The 19,964-nt window shown below is 42.4% G+C and overlaps 1 protein-coding gene across 2 annotated transcripts in view; it reads right to left on the reverse strand.

Moving 5' to 3' along the window:
- The window catches only part of mafa (MAF bZIP transcription factor a), a 65,856-nt gene extending 47,031 nt beyond the window's left edge, over positions 1–18,825 (reverse strand). For both annotated transcript variants that reach the window (XM_086107481.1, XM_086107482.1), the window contains exons 1-2: positions 17,341–18,825; positions 10,356–10,421 (exon numbers count right to left, since the gene is read on the reverse strand). In XM_086107481.1, coding sequence (XP_085963607.1) covers positions 10,394–10,421; positions 17,341–18,368 — 1,056 coding nt within the window. In that variant the 5' untranslated portion in view covers positions 18,369–18,825 and the 3' untranslated portion in view covers positions 10,356–10,393. The remainder of the gene's footprint in view (positions 1–10,355; positions 10,422–17,340) is intronic.
- Positions 18,826–19,964: the final 1,139 nt, after the last annotated feature.

Consider the following 19,964-nt stretch of genomic DNA (forward strand, 5'->3'; position numbering starts at 1 on the left):
GAGCAAAGCCAAACTATCCATTCTCGTGAGCGCAATATTGTCTCCCAAAAGACCTCAAAGTGTAATGTCGCTTCAGGGAGTAAACCTCACATGACACGGGAGCGTGGCTCCCATACGTCCTCCCAACCTATACGCCCTCCTCATTAGGCTTGTAAAGACATTTTATCTTCAGGCGGCTGCCACTGTCCAGCCTGTACTGATAAAACCACAATGTGAACATTCCCTGCCTGGTTAACCAGAAGCATGAGAGAAATTGAGCGATACAACTATTTACTCTCCTCTTCCGCTTTCCTTGATTTGTACTCATCCGACTCAGCTCCGGGATTACAAGTTAACAATAAGAGCAGCGCGGCCTTGTAAATACAATAGTTGTGTTGACACTCGCAGAGCCTTGCAACAGACTTGCAGGCTCCGCTGCAATACAAGCTCGCCTCGACTCCCTTTTTTCATTTCCTCATTCCTGTCCATTACTCCACTTTTCTCTCCTCACCGCTCCTTTTCTTTCCTTTCCACTCTTCTGCTTCTTCCTCCTTTTTTTTATTCCTTTCCACGCCTCCTTCCTCTCCTCCCCTCTTCCCATTTTCTTTTCTCTCCATTCTGTCTTCCTCGTTGGCCTCCGCCCATTTAATATTTATGTTCTGTTCCTCTCTTCCGAAGAATTCTCTGTTTATTATTAGGATTGTTTCATCTTGCCTGGGGAATAATAAACCGTGATGATATGTATTAATATGTGCTCAAGACTCTGTTTATTAACTGGGCACTCAACAGACCGGTTTATCGTTTTTCTTTTCTAATATTTGAGGTTTTAGTACCTGGGCCGACTCTGCTTATTGAGACGCGCTTCAAGGTTTCATTTAAATACGTACATTAAAAAGTGCAACATTCTTTCCATCAGCAAGAAAGATAATGCAATGTCTCTGAGGCAATTACTGTTTATTTGTAGCCATGTGACGAATAACTTACAACTGCATGGGTGACAATGAATGTAGTTTAACATGCATTTTCATATCATTATTTGGCTGCTGTTGCCATGTTTCTGTGCATCCCCCCATTGCCATCATTTCTGCATTTAGACATTTATTAACACAAACCCCTCTGAACTGTTTCTATTGTTTCATTTGGTCCAGAAACATTTATAGTCTGCAGTAACAGCAAAATATGTTTTTTTTTTTTAAATGTTTGGGATATGTACTGTAGTGTTGCGAAGATCTGAACCCTCCAAATGCAGGCCTGGCATCTGCAGAGGGTGAGTGACTGTGAACGCTATGGCATGGCAGGATGAAGTGTGTTCATTTCCTTATTTATCGACTCGCTTGCTTTTCTCTGAGTGTTTGAAATTAATAACAGCCAGCAGAAATCAGACAGAGGGATGAAAATCAGCACTTTCCCTGCAGTGAAGCCATTCATCAAGCTAACGAGGGGGAGAATGGAAGTGGAGTGTGTGGGTGTAGTGGGAGAGGGAGCAACGGCAAGCAGGTGCAACGTAGTGAGCACAGGTCAGAAGTGAGGTACACTTGATTTTGGGATGGAAAGAATAAGTACGACATTTGTTTAAGAGGAGTAACAGGACATGCTTGAGAGGACGATCAGTCATAATACGATTTGTGTATTAGTAGGATGAGTTTAGAACACGCACGTCCTGCCTGTTTTCCATCTCTCTCGGCTGCAACACACCTGATTCAGATGATCATCCAGCTCTGAAGCAGCATTAGAACATTCCTGATTATTTGAATCAGGTGCGTGTCTCCTGGGAGAGCTGGAAAACAGGCAGGACAGCGGCCCTTGAGGACCGACTTTGGACACCCCTGGTTGAGAAGGATGAGAGGCCTCACTTTTAATTCAGTGCAGTGTGGGAAAGAACATGTATATTTTTATTAATATATCAAAAATTGTTTCGTTTCATTATTCTTTCACAGTGGTGCCTTGAGATAATCTTTCCAGCTCATAAACACACAATTGAATTGAATGGAAATGCCATTTATCCATTGGAACACCAATTTGTTTTTTTAAATAAGGGGAGTAGCACTCCATAATATTGTAGTTTATTTTATAATACACTCACACAAACAAAAACTAAGAAAAGTTCCACAACTAATATCACTCAGTACACTGAGTATTATTAGCTTTTGTTTTTACAGGGGGGAAATACATATATTATGCCTTGAAATATTGTTAGTGTCTGACTACATGTGTTGCTGCATTGTTTGTGTTTAAATATTTAAATCATGATAGACCTGCCACAACGTTGCATTTCGGAAGCCTGTCTGCGGCATTTTCATTTTTTGTTAGCATTAACCTACCGGACTTTAAGCCAAAGTTATGTGATTGTTTACAATACGCAATGTATAATTCTCTTTTTTGTTTTTTTATTTTTGTTTGACAGTAAACTTCAACTGGGAGTGGGATTAAGCTTTGAAGCCCTTTTGGGTTTTTTTAAGAATGATTCACAATTTGCCAAACTGCTGCTTGTTGTGAAATGAATTGGATTCACTGTCACCATACAGTACTCTTCATATGCAAGTGGAGGCAAAAAAAAAAAAATCAGTCAAATGCTCAAGTCTCTGGGCCAGTCGTATCTCATTGAACAACTGTTTTAATTGCATTTTCAAAAGCTAAGTGCTTCTGTTTTTTGTTTTTTTCCCCCATGGAATGACAGCATGTTCTTCGAATCTTCTCCAATAGGAAGCAACCAATTCAGGCCAGAACAGACAAAAATGTCCCCAACTGCAACATTTTACTCCCTTTCCTTTCACTGATGGGTGATGATGCCCTTTTCCCAAAGTCTCAAGCTGCTCCGCCTCCCTGACAGTCCACCAGAGACCCAACGGTATCTTAAACCTAGAGTTGGCTGACGAAGCGGTTACTGCCGAGCCTCCCTTGTCTGAGCGAGTGAGGCGCTCGTCGCTGAGAACTCGGAAAATAATTAGCAGAGTGGAGCGCTGCCCAAGCACGCTACACTAAATCTAGCACCACTTCACATACAAATGAAGCCCCGCGTCCCCCCTTTCGGCTCCTTTAAAGCTCAAACTGATACGTGTGCCTGATACGTGGTAGTGACGCAAACCGCTCACATCTCACTATACGTGCTTGTCTTTATTTTTAACTTTCAAGTGGTTTTTGGTCATCGGGCCTAAAAATAATGAACTCCTCTTGGGAAGTGTTCAGTTTCTCCCTCCCACCTGGAGAAGTAGGTTGAAAGAGGTAAAAAGGGATCACACCCAATCTTGGATTAATCATCCAGAGCGTTGTTTATGTATTTCTGCGTGCCGGCCTTCTGTCTCTCTCTTAGGCCTCTGCACCTTCTTCTATCTCATTAATTTTCCCCTCAACACAAGAGGTCAATCTGGATCGATGTCACCTGCCCTCCATAGCGGAGAGCAACATCCTGGGACCTAGAAATAGACCTCGCTGTGATAGAAGAGCCCGTCTGTAACGACATGCAGCTCTGAGCATATGTGACTGACATGGACCAACTGTGATGGTTAGCAAAACACTGACCTCAGGACACAAATATAGTTTTGAAAAAGGAAATGTGATCATTTTGTCGAAATGTGACCAGCAGCCGTGTAACCTTGCCTGCATGTTGAGTTCCCAAAACTCCATCTTGTCCTGAGCCCGCTGCTTTGCACCACAAAGCAACAATGTGTTTGGGGGCAAGATATGTGGCTGTGACGAAAACATTTGCCGGTTGACAATCGGCTTGATTCAAAAATAATATGTCAGGTTATTTAATAAAACGACAAGTATCACTCAACACGACGATGCTGTCTGTGCCACTCATAGACGTAACAGGACTCCTCTTATCACAACATGGCGCATGCCGGTGACAACATTTTCACCCGTTGCCGGAGTTGGTCAAAACAAAAGTTTGGTATGCGTGCACAAGTTGCTGCGTCGCTCAATCAGCATGAAGTATTGTAATGAATATCCCATCGTTCTTAAGCAGATCACACTGGAGCCGAACTAAATTGATACTGAGTCAAACTCCTTTGAGTGATTCACGTATCAATCAGTTTCTTGGCAGGTTAGCAGCCGGGTGCATTTGAGTGAAACGTGGGCAAGACGTGCACTGTGCAGACAATGGGCCGAGGGTAGGCCATTGTTCATCGATCAGTGGTCTGAGTGTTGTGCTTTTCCAGCTGATTGGGCCTGTTGATTTGGTCGCCGAGGTAATCGGCTGGTCAGCTTCACTCAAACGACAGCAAAATAATTTTAGTCGGAGAAAGAAAGAGTGATAGCTATTGGTCTATTTGAATGTTTATCTGTCTTGTGAGTCACCAGCCTATCTAGCAAGACTTCATCAAAACATGTGAATTCGAAAAGAAGAAAAATGGAATGTCAACGAGATAATCAAATCCAACAAATTTGCATGACTCCATTTACGCCACAACTTAGACATGCTTTTATCTGAGTTAAAGTTGAGTCGACTCTCTGTCACCAAATTGTCAGATGTGCCGGGGGCGTGTCAGAGAAAACACTGTTGGTCCATGCACCTATTTATTTAAAACAGGGCCCTTTGTCTAAATGTGAAGAGACTCTCCCCTCAGGCACATGCACGCCACCTCCCATTTTCATTTGATCACATTATTTCACTATTTTACCAGACAGTAACATTATTTAGTTACCAGCAAGTCCATAATTGATTGGTTTAGCATATAGCATTCTTCTACTTTTTAAAACATTATTTACACTTGTCTATGAATGAAAGATGCTAAAAAGCATGGTGCATGAATTCAACTTCTTTTTAATTTTTTAAGCATTTGACACGTCATCCATTGTAATCAATTTTATTTTGTTGGATTAAACAGTGATTTATTTCATTTTACACTTGTGTGGCAGTTCAAAAGTTTAAGTTTAAAATGTTACTGTAAAACTCCGAAACTTTTTTTTTTTTTTTTTTTTGGCAAGAGTTTGACCCAGTGAAATTGTATTATTTGGATGGCAAAAAATTGTTTTGAAATGTTCTGATGTTCAGCGTTCTGGAACAGTTTTGATAGGGAGCTCTTTTCGACATCAGACTTCACCTGGACATTGGAAGCACAGAATTATCCAACAGTTTTTGAAGGAAGTCAGGGTTTCTATCTAGATTCATTCAATATTTGCATCCAGTAAATGCTGCGCCTCAATCATCATTACCAGTTGATATTTACTGGCTTTTGCGGTGTGTTGAAGTGCAACACAGATGATATGAGATGAAGCAGCAATCGGACCCATGCAGCTATTTCGTTGACGTCACTTGGGGTTGGATTTGCCCCTTACAGAATGCTGTAATGTGATGTGACCACACTCCAGCCGGTTGGAATCTATATTTGCACACATTCATCTCACCTTTTTTCACACACACACACACACACACACACACACACACACACACACACACACACACACATATATATATATCCACGTGTATATATCCACTTCATCCGTACAAGATTTGTCCCTATATATATATATATATATATATCCACGTGTGTGTGTGTGCAAGCACACACCTGGTGTTTTATCTATGTCAGCATATGCTGAGTTCCGAACTCTCCTCACACTATGAACTCTAGCATTTCTTTGTCTACTGTATCTACTTTCACAACAGATACTGGCCAGTTGGTAGGGTTATCTGAGGTTATTCCCCCAAAATCTAACTGACTCATGGTCCTACATAGGATGCAGTGATTTTGGTGACACCCATGTGATCCTGGCCAGAGTCAGACACACTTCCCGCAGGCAAGGACGCCAAGACCTGGCTCTCCATCTCCATCACTCAGCTTGTCCCCCCGGAGCTACGTGGTGAGACTGCTCATAGGCCCTCTCTCTTCTCATATACTTGGATTTGCATAAAAAAAAGATGTACCTCCTGTATGGTTTAGACTGTGAAGAAGAGAACACACCGAACGCTGCGCTTCTCTGGCAGGCTGTAAGAGCGCCGCATCGGCCACGAGCGGCTGCAGCCACGGAGCAGAGATTTACGAGGCCGCTTGAGATAGACGTCCTCATAGTTTTCCACTTTAATTTGTTTAACATCCGTTCCTTTGGCATTGTTTATATTCCCCAGCCCTCATCTGCAAGCAGAGGGCGCCTAATTCACAGTGATGACGTGTGGAAGGGGGGGTGGGGGGGCATCACTTAAAACACTTCATCCGTACAAGATTTGTCCTTGTCTCTCCTGATGGCTTTTGTCCTACCTCCCTTTTGAAGTAAAGTAGAGCTGGAGAAAGGCCAGCTACTGATCGTACACCACACAGCCCACATAGACACAATCGAGTAAATAACCCTACACCCTACATATATAATAACAAATAGCACATCCATATGTGAAGCCAGTACGAACAATGAAACACAAAGCTTTTTCCATCCTTTTTGTGGTATGAGGAGGCACATTCTGAATTTTAAGCAATTCTATAAGTTTACTTTCGATGCTTTTTTTAGTTCTTATGTCCCTGTGAATTGATCTTAGGAAGTCACACTACCTTGATTTCCAACAGTAGCTCCTATTTTGTGTGCTGTGGGTCAGTTCCATTTTAATGACTGAATGTTGCGTCATATCAGTGCTTGTTTGTTTCAACCAGATTGAAATTAGGGGAGACATTGATATTAGCATAAAATTGTAGAGAATGTTAAGAACCGCAGTGGACCGTTAAAGGGAACATTTTGGAAGATGTACTTTTTAATTGCTTGCATACAAATTGTTGAGTTTGTGGAGTGCCTGCATGCTCGGTTAGTGTGAATTGACACAGCCAAGTAAATATTTTGTGCGTGGCCTTCATCCTATTTTCCGAGCCATTCTAAATGTTGCCAAATTGTCATCACAGTTTGTCTTATTTACCTAATCCCGCTCCCACAGAGTTTCTCTGCCCACGGCCTGGAACCTTGGCTGCAATGTTAAAGCCACGTTCAGACTATGTTGTCTGAGACACAAAAGTCAAAGCCAAAATGTGAGCAGCGCTGATATAATAGTTTTTGCGAAGCAGCAACAACTTGATTGGTGAGCAAAGTTGTCGATGAGGCAGAGGGGTATTCGAGTTTGTCCCCTGCACGTGCCACATAAACGGATCCACACACTCACTTGACAAGTGTAATTTGGCGTCTTGGTGATGAAGTGCTGACTCCTTAAACGGCACCTCTGACGATTTTGAAGAATGGATGGGGAGATGGGACACTATTTTAAAGTTTCATACATATGTGCTAATCTTATTTTCGTTCTAGTCTTGTATTTACAACAGCAAACCCCCAGGTTAATTTCAGTGCAAGGCGCCAAGGTAGGAACGAATTTAACGTCACATTGTTTACTGGGCCTTCCCCTGCACCTACCAGTTGCTATTGAGTGACACTGTCAGATGGCAGAACCCAGGGTGTTCTTCCATCCATCCATTTTCTGAAGCACTTATCCTTTTGGACTCATTTTACATCCATCCGCTTGTCGTACAAGCTGCTAGCTAGCGCTAAGCTAAACTCCCTTCATTTGCTGCTCTGACGGCGTGAGGCAAGCGGTGAAGTAACAAAGACAAAGATAAACTGTCTGGCTGGACTTTAGTGACTGCTCAACTGTTGAATTTAATTCTCATGATAGCCGGCTAAATATTACATCCATGCGCAAATGGTTCCGTGTTTTGTTCTTGAATGTAGCGAGTTGTCACACGGCACATTCACTCCTCCCACATACATATGTCACACGTAGACGTGAGGTGTGTGTGTGTGTGTGTGTGTGTGTGTGTGTGTGTGTGTGTGTGTGTGTGTGTGTGTGTGTGATGTAACTCAACTCAAATCTAACACTCATTCGGCATTCATTCTTAACGGTTAATTTGCCACTCAATTCGAGTCACCACCTATTCGTGTATAGCCCTAGTGCTTCTCACCCTTGTTTATTCACTTGTTATTGAGACATCAGTACGCTTTGCATTTCGCCGTTTTCATAGAACAGAATCCTGTGCAAGCAGCCACTGCCAGCGGCAGCCTATATTGATCCAGAATAGCCTTTCAACAAAGGTACTCCATGGCTTTGCTTCCTGCAGACCAAGAAGGAGCATGTTTGTCTGCGTGCGTTATCTGCCATGGCATTTCAGGCAGATTATTATTACAAGCTTGCTTCCATACAACCAGTGTGACCAAAACACGTTTGGATGCAATTTTTCCGAATAAAACATTTTTCTTTTTTTCAAGTACCCTGTCAATGAGAATCATGAGGACAATCAGACAACCTTTGCTTTGCACAAGCACGATTGGGCTCGCAGTGATGAACGTCTCCAGCACCAGCTGCAGCTGGGAGGCAGTCTCGGGACCCTCTAAACATCACCGCTAACAGCAGATAAATTTGTCTGACATTTTGCCTGTTGCTTTTTGGAAGAAGATGAACTAGAGAGGTCTGAATAGTCGATAAATCAAATTTTCATATTTGTGGACATAAATTGCAAAATAAATAAATGAATAAAGTAGTAAAATGTATGTTTTGGTAGATATACATACACACCCAAAACTCCTTGGTAACCCCTCCTCATGCCGGTCACAAAAGATCAGGAGTGGCATCTCATTATTCTGCCAGCATATGTCGCAAGTCAACCAACATGGTTGTGTTTGGACAGTCTGGCCGGTGCAGATTACCAAATCTTGATCCTGCAAGAGTTTCACGGGGTGTAGGTTAGGACTGCTGGTAGGCCATTCCATTCTTTCCACTCCCAAATTGTAGCGGTGGTTTCTGATCAAGGCCGCTTTGTGTGGGAATGTTGTCATCTTGGAGGTTATTCAGTCGCAGACTATGGAGGTACAGGATTGCAACTGGTTCATTCTTCAACCTCATCTCCAAATCTCTCTGAATTGAAATTACCGGTACATCCAACTAAGCCTTGTTTATTTCGGTGATGGAGACATTATTACACCCCAAGAGTACTCAATCGATGCAGGAACCAGCACAGCACACCCCGTGATCCAAGTGACAGGTGGAATCTAAACTGCCCACTGAACATAACTTTGCTCCACATGTTCAGGTTCCAATGCAAGTCTTGCAAGCAACAGTGCAAACAGATTGTGAAAGGCGAATATCGCAAATCTCTTGGCTGCATCGTGACACTGAAGATTGGCGGTGTGCAATCCCAATTTTCTGGGCGAAAACCCATTGGGCATATTGTCCTGCAACACCTGACTGCAAATCTATAGAAGACAGCCTAAGTCCTGCCAGTGTGGGCAAGCATCTTCTTGGGATGCCTACTTCACAGCCTATCTCTGACATTCCCTGCCATGTGAAACTCTGCCCTCAGTTTGGAGATGGTAACAGGGCTCAACAAACCTGGTTGAATGTCCCCTATTGCATGGGCCCTGTCCAAATGAGTCAAATGGGACATGCCAGCTTTTGGAGCAAACACCTTCTACCCACTGTAGCCATGTCCATGTTGATCGTACCAGTAGCTAAAACTAAAGTCACTAACAACAGAAAAATAAGTTGGTTGGCAGTGGCAGAAGGATTGCAAAAAGAGTCATGGGCATAACTCACATTTGCAGCTGTCCTGCTCCTCCCACAAATGCGTATTCCATACAAATCTAAAACCAGTAAAAAGGGACACAAACAACCTTTCGAACCGTTTAAGATTTATTGCCAAAAAGCACTGTTGCAACAAAGAAATAATCTACCAAACAGAAACGTCCTTACTTTTCTGTGATGTATTTATACTGCAAATTCCGAGGCTTATTTCTCCAGGAATGTTGCTGGTTGTTTTGAATTGTGCATTTTTTTTCTTTTTTGCATTCACACATTGAGAGTGCCCACTGAATGCAATTGAGACTTGATCGATTGGATTTGTGTATGCTTGACTCAGTGTGCACAGACAAACCAAAACAACAATGGCAATGGTATACTCAATGCTTAACACATTTCTTGAAAGGACCGACCACCTGCATCACAATGTGCATTCATGTGGACACTTTAAATGCAAGTGAACCATCAACGTCTTTAGCATTTTGAGCAGGAGTGAGGAATTTCTACAGGAATTCAAAATCTTACAAAAAAAAACAACAACACATGAATAATGTGCTTTACATTATTTTTCTGTTTAAAAAAATGGTTGCTTATTTCTTTTCACATAGAGTGCATCCGTGTGCGTATTCAATCTTAAAATCTCCTGACTCAGAATTGAAAATATCACAAACAAGGATGGAATTTCAGTCGGAACAAGCACTGTTGTGCATCAGGTTCAAAATACTCTAGCAACAGTTTATTACATGCAAGACTATATTACGATATTACTGAGCATGACCAGGATTGTCAGACAACTTTTGGTTGACTTTTTAAGGACTCTACATTCTGTTTGTATAGAAGAATAAGAACCCCCCCAAAAAAGGTGAATGAAACTTTTTTTGGTTTGTTTTTTTACCTCAGGTAACCAAGGGCGAGGAGGAATGGGGCTTGAAATCACAGATGGAGGAATTTTCTGGATGACCTAGAGAGGCAGATAAGATTGGAGAAAAACACAGGAGAGGATAAATGACTATCAAGGTAAATACACACTGTGCCATTTGCGCTCATTCCTCTGTTTCCCCCAGCATGTGTCATTCTCTGCCACCTTGTCAAACACACACACAAATAAATGCCCCGCACAATCACAAAGAAACAAATAGTTCCACTCTGAGCAGGATTCTCCCTCGCCTTGTCTGTCTGGTTGCATACAGTACATGGATCACAGTAAGTGTTTGATGCAGAGGGAAATGTAAAAATTTGCATGCAAATAGACTTTACAGGCACAGCCTCATGCATCAAAACATTGTAACCACCAGAGACGAAATATGGTATCTAAGCGTGCAGTGTGTCACTGCACGGAGAAGACAAAATACTTTTTTTTTTTTTTACCTGCTCAGCTCATGAAATTACACAATTAACTGTTCAAAAAGGGACTGGATTCATCACGCAGAGAAATGTACTGTGACGCTTGGCATTTCTGGACTTTGTCGTTGATACTTCATGAGAGACGCTTTCCTTTTCAAGTGGTAGAGTAGGTGTGTGTCGTTAGGGGCTCAATAAATGTTGTGTGGAAATGTTAGCTTAGATTGTGGCGACGCGCCCTGTGCTGGGATGCCAAACAGGCCCGGTGGGGAGGATAGTCTACACTAAAAGAAAAAAGAACATTTCAAATCAGTGATGCATAAATCACTTTTACAGATCCTGTACAAAGACATTAGTTTTGTTTTTGTTTTGAAAAATTCTCAACAGATATTTCAATTACAATCTGAATAACCGTTGTGAGGAAAAAATACGGGATTGTTACAAGTGTGTGATTTTTTTTTTCTCTCCATATTTTTAACAAAGTCTTCAACATTACGTGCAAAGACGTTGCCGGGGAATGATGTTGCATTTATTTAAAAGTCACTGTCTCTTGGTCTGGGTCCATTTACAGATACCGTTATATAAAATTACCACAGCAGGTCCCGAGCACCTCATTACCAACATAACCTGCAGCCAGTCTTTCAAGGACAACTCTCCAATGACTCCGCATGTATCCGCTTAATGTCTATTTGAAGCAACAGTCACTTCCCTCTTCTAAAAAAAACAAAAGGCAGGGATTTATAGAAATAGCAAAAGCATTCTCGGATTGAATAAGCACCTTAATGGCTCCCTGATGTCAGTTTAATTCTGAAGGAGTTTAGTGTTTCCACCGTATCTCACTCATATAGAATGACAGGCGACCGGATTTTCATTATCTTCTTCTCCTGCTGGAAATCTGTATCAGGTGTGAAAGCCATTCGAGAAACTATGTAAAATATAAAATGACATGAAACAAGTTTCTATCACAAAAAAAGCTGTATTTGGGAGATGTGGAATTGATCATTGAAAAAAAAATCTGACAACATTAATTATTCAAGTGGTTATAAAAAGTCGTCACATCCTTGTTCACGTGCCACATTTTTGTGATATAAAAAAAAAAGAGACCAAAATAAATTCTAAACTTTATTTATTCTAAACTGTACTTTATTGAAACAATCAATAATTTTGAGAGGTGAGGTCAATTTATTAAAAATGCGGTGGCACAAGTGTGCACACCAAATTATAACTAAAATGGGGCTGTATTGAGAATTAACCACTCACATTCAAACTCATGCTAAATGTGAGTCAGCACAGACCTGCCAACGATAGTTCCTCTGATTGACCCGATAATAAAGTTCACATGTTCCAGTGAGCTTTTCCTGTCGTCACATCTTACAGCAAAAGCCATCGTCCGCAGAGGGCATTCACAGCATCAGAATGATCTCATTGTTCTGTGCATATCGTCGGGAGAAGGGTACAAAAGAATTTCTCAGGCATTAAATATAGCGGGGAACACAGTGAAGACAGTCATCATCATGTGCATAAAACATGACACAAGTGACATTACCCAAAACTCACAGTCCTCTGAAATTGATGAAAAGATGAAAACCGGCCAGAGAGGCTGCCAAGACACCATTAGCAACATTGAAGGAGCTGCATGAATTTCTGGCATACACTGGCAGTTTAGGACACGTGACCGCATTCTCCTATTTTTATATGTCCGAGGGTGGCAGGATGAACGTTTTATAAAGAAAATCATCCAAGCGCAGCTACATTTTACAAAAACAAACTTGAAATATTCCAAACAAGTTTGGTAAAATGTGTTATCGTCCAATGAAACCAAAGTTGAACTTTTTGGTTATAATTCCAAAAATTTGTTTGGTGCAAACACTGCTCCATCACCAAAACAATATCATACCAACATGCAAGTATGGTGGTGGCAGCATCAGCCGGACTTTTTATTTTTATTTTTTCCGGGGTTTGGGACTGGGGTTGTAGGCAACCTGGACGGATTTATGAAGAGTTCAAATTAATACTCAGTGTTAGCACAAAACCTTTGCGCCTCTGTTATAAAGTAAAATCTGTCAGGAAAAAGCCTACTAGAACATCTTCACCTCATTTGTGGTTAGTCAGAGGCATTCTAAATAGTTGCAGGTGCATTCTGACTCCCATTTAACATGAGTGTGAATGGGATTGGTGAGTTTGAAATACAGCCGCATTCCTTGTTCTACCACAAGTGGGTGTGCAAACTTCTGCAACCACGTTTTCTCAGTCACTCATTTTTACTCCCTCTCTTGAAAATACTGTAAACATTTCAATTGAGTTGCACAGTTTATAGGTCACATTAATGGTGGGAAAAAGTTATTTTTTCATTGTTTGTCTTTTTTATACTGTATATCACAAATTGCTGGCATTTCAACAAGGGTGTGTAGACTTTTTTTTTCTTTTTTCCCCCACTGCACATGCACTGAGGCAATTTTTACTCAAGGAATAGGCCGGGGGTTTTAGTTTAAAGAATTTGTGGAAGACAATGGCAAAACAGATTTTTCTTTAAAAAATAATTAATAAATAAATAACCATTTAGAATCGACTGAGTTGTGTTGTACGTCGGATGTGCTCGTCCATCTCATTTGGTGGGTTCTGGGCAGAGGAAATGAGTGTGGGCTCCCCAGAGTAGAGAGATTACACTAATGACTTTGAAAGCAGCCTCGTGCGCTGTCCCTTTTGACCTCAACTCATCCTCGGCCCTAGAAGATGACAAGGTGATATTATACATGCACACGTACATGGGTAGACAAACGCTCATGTGTTCACGCCTGCTGTACACTCCTGATCGTGCACGTTGAGAAAAAAAAACATGATTACACAGAAGCAGCAAGATAATGGAGCCTTCCCCAGCTCCTCCAGTTTCTTCTGAAGCTTTGCAAGACGTAATATTTTCGCTTTGCCCATATTTTGACTGCAAGCTATAATATCACGCCACAGATTCAACTCTGCATGGGTGCTTTTTTTTACAACAAGATCAGTTTTCAAGAACTTAAACGCCACAATGACATAAGAAGTATTGGGCTTAATGTTTGTGAGTATGTTTTCAGTTCCAAAAAGTGTGCAAGTTTTTTTTGTTAATTGACCTCAAATCAATGTGTGCCAACGAGGAAACCATCAAAATGAGAATGCAAAAAGAGTTGAAAGGGGACATCCACAGCACTTGGCTATGAAATAAATGAAAGAAAGCCCAACTATTTGAAAGATTCCTTTGAGTTTGCAAATTCGCTCTCTGAATGGAAACAAAAGCAAACAAATTTCCATTCATTCTAAAGCCTTTCAATACATCGTTGTTATAACTAAACATGAAAATAGCAGCGCTGCGTCTCTGATCAAATAGATGTAATGAGATACAGTGAGGAAAAAGGAGAGCGGCTTGGCCGTGACTCGTCTAGCATGTGCACGCATGCAAAAAACCCGACAGCGGCACAGCTGCACGGAGCTACGCTCTCGATTTATCATCCCTACATTGCAGGAGCTAGTGGGCCACACGACTATTAATCATCAGCAAAACCATTTAATTCAGCACAAGCCCAACTATTGTCTCAGTCTCTCCCCCTCTGTCGGCTGCGCAAAGCAGCATACACCTCGCTGGCATAAAAGCAGACATGCAAGTGTTGGTTAGCGCAAACGTGTGATTGCGAGTGATGCATTTTTTATGCTCAAATGTGGACTAATGGTGCCTCATTTGCAGCTTTATAGAGGAGTATGTCTTAGTTTTCATGAAAAAAAAGTGCAGGACCCAAAGCGGTCACAAAGTTTGCACAATAATGTTAAAAATCAAGGGTTGGTTTATCCAACTAATTGTCCTGAAACAATGGAGAAAAACATTGCCCATCAGACTTTCTTTGTTGCATAACTTGTTCTCGCATGTGAGAACAAGTCCCTGTTGAGAATTCATGTTGGGTGACTTTTATGGGACCCCCACCAAAAAAAAAAAAAAGAAAATCTTAAAGTAGGTGTCCAAAAATTGACCAAAATACAGGATAGGGTTTCTTCTGCTTGCTGTTATTGGCACCTTTTGCAGCGCCTCCTCACATGACATGTCCATCCCCTCCCTACAGCCAACAATCCCCCCTCCCCCACACGCTCGGACTCTGCCCCGAGCCAACCTTCAGGAACCTCTGACAAACAGGATGAAGTGGAGTGGAATTGAAAGATCCCCAAATAACAAAATATGGAGCACACACATTGTCCCCAAAAAATCTGACAACGGATCAAGCAGCAAGCAACATGACATGAGAGGGAATAAGATAGGTGTGCAAATGACATTTCTCTAAAACACAGTACATGTACTTATATACATGCTTGCTGAGACACACACACACACACACACACACACATACACAACCATATTGATAGGAGCATGCAATTAAAAGAATGTAGATGCCCGATATGAGAAAAAAAATATTCCAAATATATAAAATATACTTAGATACAACTATCTATACTTTTTCTTAGTTATATTTTGATTTATGGACCATTGCTGTGAACCAAATTCCAAATTGACTTGCTCTTATAGAAAGAGTTTTCCAGAGTTAATATAGAAGAGGAAACGTCTGGATCAAACCGCCACCTGTATCATTAAACAACAATAAAAGCCACTGCATAAATTAATCATCGCGGTCTGTGGTTCTGCTGCATGTGTATTGAAATGCTTACATGCAGGGATATCTCTGCTTCTAATCATTTCAACATGTACTGTGTTCCCATTGTTTTTTTTGTGAATAATTTGGGGTAAATGCCAGCTGGTAAAACCATATTCTTGGGTGAGCAGTGGGGGAAAACAATACATGAACAAAAGAACTGTCTTTGATTGTGCTGCATTCATGGTGGATTTTTTTTTTTTTTTGGTATCACAGTGAAAATTCGAGGACCAGTTTAAAAAAAAAGTGAGAAACGTATTGAAGGCAATTATACATTTATTGCATATCATTTAATTGTATGAAATGACAAAACGAGCACATATGAACATCACATATGGTTAGTTGAGTGAAATCATTTTGCACAGCAAAATATTTATATTTATATGTATGTATGATGTAAGATTAAATCACATATTTTCAAAAAGAGCTCCCTCTTATTTATTTATATTTTTATTTCCATGTGCAGGGTATCAATCCCTGACCATTTAACAATGTCCAGACATTATCAATTCGAAGAATTATTGCTTTGCAAATATTGAGTTTGGTGAATTCAGCACATCAAAGTATTGCATGTCACAAAATACCTCTTCTGGGCCAAATAACAGTGGAAAACCGTTGTTCTTAACTCCCTACATCATGATGACAGGCCAGAGTGTTTTAGTGCACTGCACTCACAATACTTTAGCTTCTTCACAAAACTCTTTTGAATGCATTACAAGCTCAAATGCTGAACAACTTTGCTTTTTGAACGTTGTGGCCAAAATTTCTCGCTCATATGCTGCAAATGTACGATACAATTCTGCTCACGGCATCCGTTCAACCCGAGCCGGTCACATTTAACCAAGTCCAAATGTTTTTTTGCTTGTCAACTGTATATTAGTCATCTGCACGCTTCAAACGGTGTCACTTTGTTTTTGTCTATTCAAATTCAATTTATAAAACGTTGTACTTTATATTACAGTTTTATCTTTTGTCAAATGCAGAGGAATATTTAAATAATAGTTTAAAAAAAAAAGGTTTTTCCTACACCCGTGAACCATGAAGGATCTCCGCTGATCCACTTCCGTCATATACATTGCACCCTAAAGACGTTGGGTGGTGGTGCACTTCAACACAGCTGAAACGCCATCGCACTGTACACAGGTGGGAAGTCCTGTCACTTTTTGGTATAGCTGTCCCAAAAAAGTGAGGAGGCATAAATGAAAAATGTGAATGCCATGCTGGAGTCATCTCCTAAAATAATACCAATTTGAAGAAAAGAAAAAAAAGACATAGCACAAAGAAATAAAACAGTATTTAAAAAAAAAAAGAACATACATGTCCAGCATGCAGAATAGTTCAATAACTCTTTGAAAAAACAATGAATACATAAAGTCTCTGAAGAAGCAAATGCATGAAATGGCTGGCGATCCTCCAAGTTTGGCAAACAAAACAAAACACATGAATGCACTTGAACAAATATCTGCACACTGTTTTCAAACTTAAAATAAAAAAAAACATGTTAAAGGGCAAGGTAAGTGCATGCATGCAGTTGCTGAACTAAGCTGGATCCAAATCAGACACTGCAAATCTAATGAGGGTTGAGAACTAGTGACAAATGGGGTCATTTATAATAGAAAAGTAGACTTGATGAGAGTTCTGTCAACTCACACACATCGCTCCATGTATAAACCAACAACCTGTTTAAAGTGTGGAAGATGGGGTGTGGGGGGGGGGCAAAATAGTTCTTATTGGGCATTTGCGCCAAAGTGGAGAAAGGGGGAAAAAAAGTTCAAACAGAACGTTTTAAAGCGGGGCTGAGTAACTCGTCAATTCTTTCTTTTTTTCACTCGGTTTTCTTTTTTTGCGCGCGGATATGTGCAGACTCACATGAAAAACTCCGGAGATGACGGGTTGTTGTCGCTGCTCGAGCCACTTTCTCTGAAGCCGTTGCCGATGAGCTTCTCATACTTTTCTTTGTACGCGTCCCTCTCCCGGACCAGCCTGGAGATCTCCTGCTTGAGGTGCTCCACTTGCTGCACCAGTTGCGTCTTCTCGCCCTCCAGGACGTGCCGCTGCTGGACGCGCTTGAAGCGACACGACTGCGCGTAGCCTCGGTTCTTGAGGGTCCTCCTCTTCTGCTTGAGCCGGATTACTTCTTCCTTGCTGACCCCCCGCAGCTGCCGGTTGAGCTCCCGCACGGACATGGTGACCAGCTGCTCGTCTGAGAAGCGGTCGTCCAGGCGCATGTGCGGGTGGTGATTTGTCCCGGAGACGCCGTTGGACTGGATGCCCGGCGCCTGGTGGTGGTGGTGGTGGTGGCCGCCACCTCCACCTCCGCCGCCCCCTCCTCCACCTCCCCCGGCCCCGCTGTGGTTGTGGTGGTGATGGTGGTGGTGGTGCTGAGCCCCGTTCTGAGCGGCGGCCGCAGCGATGACCGCCGACACTACCGCCGCGGCGGAGCCCATCTCCTCCCCGGCCATGGCGCCCCCCGGGCCGGCTGCGCCCGCGAACTGCTGGCCTCTGGCGTAGCCATCGAACGACTGGAGCTGGTGGCTGCTGTTGATGAGCGCCTCGACCGCGTCCTCGGGGCTGAACCCCAGCGCCTCTGGATTGAGCTGCTGTTGGTAACCGGACATCCAGTAGAAGTCCTCTATGTGTGTCTTCTGCTCGCTCCCCGAGCCCGGACTGGGCGCCGAGAAGCTCGGGGAGGGGGGCACAGAGCTGCAGGGCGTGCTCATCGGCGTGGAAGACAAGGATCCCCCGGCGATGAGGCGGCTGCACTGGCTGATGGTGCGATCGGGCTCGACCGGCTCCTTTTTCACTTCAAACTTCATCAGATCGAAGTCATTAACATATTCCATGGCCAGGGGACTGGTGGGCAGGTCGGAGTTGCTCATTGCCAGCTCTGATGCCATCCTCTTGCTGCTGCTGCTGCTCACAGTCCTCCAGACGGGCTGAAGAGCGACCGGCTGGCTGGCGAGAACGTGAGCCACCTTGAGAGAGTTTGTCGAAAAAGCGTCACAAACAAGAGTTTCTAATGCGTCCCGGCTCGGACTACTTTGGCCGTCGCTCGGCGGAGGCTTTCGCGCACACACACACCGGCCTGGGTGTCGCGCACACGAGGAGCGGAGTCCCTTCTCGGCGCGCGCCTCGTATTTGAAACATTTAACACAACTTTTCACGCGCTTTTTCTCACGGAGACATCGCCACCCGACGCAGCCGGCTGCAAGCGAGCGAGCGGAGGCAGAACACGGGAGCGATTTTTTGAGGCAGGCATCACACAGCAGTTGAGTTTAAGAGCTTTGGAGCTCACATGACGTCAGGCTGCAAGTGGGAAATTGTCTCGGACGTGGAGCCAATGGGGTCGCACACTCCGATAGCTAATTAGCATATTAGTCGACTACAGAAACCAAACTTTCCCCCCCCCCCCCCCTCCCGTGTCAACTGTCAAATGCCGTCAGCTGGCACTCAGCTGGGATGTTGAATCCCCCAACTCTTTTCTCCACTCGTGTTTGCACGAATACATGACAGTTGTTTCATTTATCTCTGTGGAAAGACGTGCTGTGGATTCATTCACATTCCTGAACCGATGGATCACTTTTAATTGTTTTCCATTCGAATGTAGGACGACTGTGTCATATTTTATTGTTCACGTTTAGTAACTTATAAACTACAGTACATACATACGTTTATACATACTGTATGTTTTACAATGTTGCCGTTTTTAAACACAATGAACTACTTGACCTAGATGCACGGGGATTGTATTGTTCATATTGCAGAAAAAAGATTTTTAAAAGCAAACAACGTTCAATTCAAGAGCGCGCTGCACGCGCGCGTGTATCAGAATAAAATTCAACACTGCCACCTTTTGGACATATCGGGGATTAAAATCTCATCATCAAATTCCCTCACATACTCAACAATTAAAAAGAAAGAAAGAGAAAATTAGGAGAAAACTTTTATATTACAGTTTGTCTTTCTTCAAAGCGAAAGCCAGTTTTACGTGTTGGCATTATTGGACAGTCAAAACTGAAATTGTTGTGCATGAACCCGGTGTTCCATCCAAACTGATTTCATGTCCCGTGGCCATAAAATGGCTTTATCTAAGCACTGGCTTGTCGTGTTGCCGAGCGGTCGTATAATCTGCTCACTTTCATTGCACTTTATCTCAGTTCAGAGGTCTCCTACTTTGACTTGACTTGTGTGTAACACAGCCATATGACTTCTGTCTTGTTTGTGCCCCTGGTTACGTTCTCACCCCTATGTCCTCGGTCGGCCATGAAGTGATCATTCTACACACGAGAACAAAGTTGTTGGCAACTATCTGTGAATGAAAGAAAAACCCCACAATGATCACTTCAAATATCTTAAAACTGATGAGACTGGAATTTGTTGAATTGCATACTGACAAGCCACAATTCTTCAGGGATAATATGCAAAAAAAAAAAAAAATCTTGAACAAAAAAGTACCAAGAGTTTGCCAGTTTCATATTTGTAGGCGTGAAATA

Source organism: Hippocampus guttulatus, chromosome 3 (assembly GCF_054856545.1).
Source record: "Hippocampus guttulatus isolate MCC_2025c chromosome 3, RoL_Hgut_1.0, whole genome shotgun sequence".
Classification (NCBI taxonomy): Eukaryota; Metazoa; Chordata; class Actinopteri; order Syngnathiformes; family Syngnathidae; genus Hippocampus; species Hippocampus guttulatus.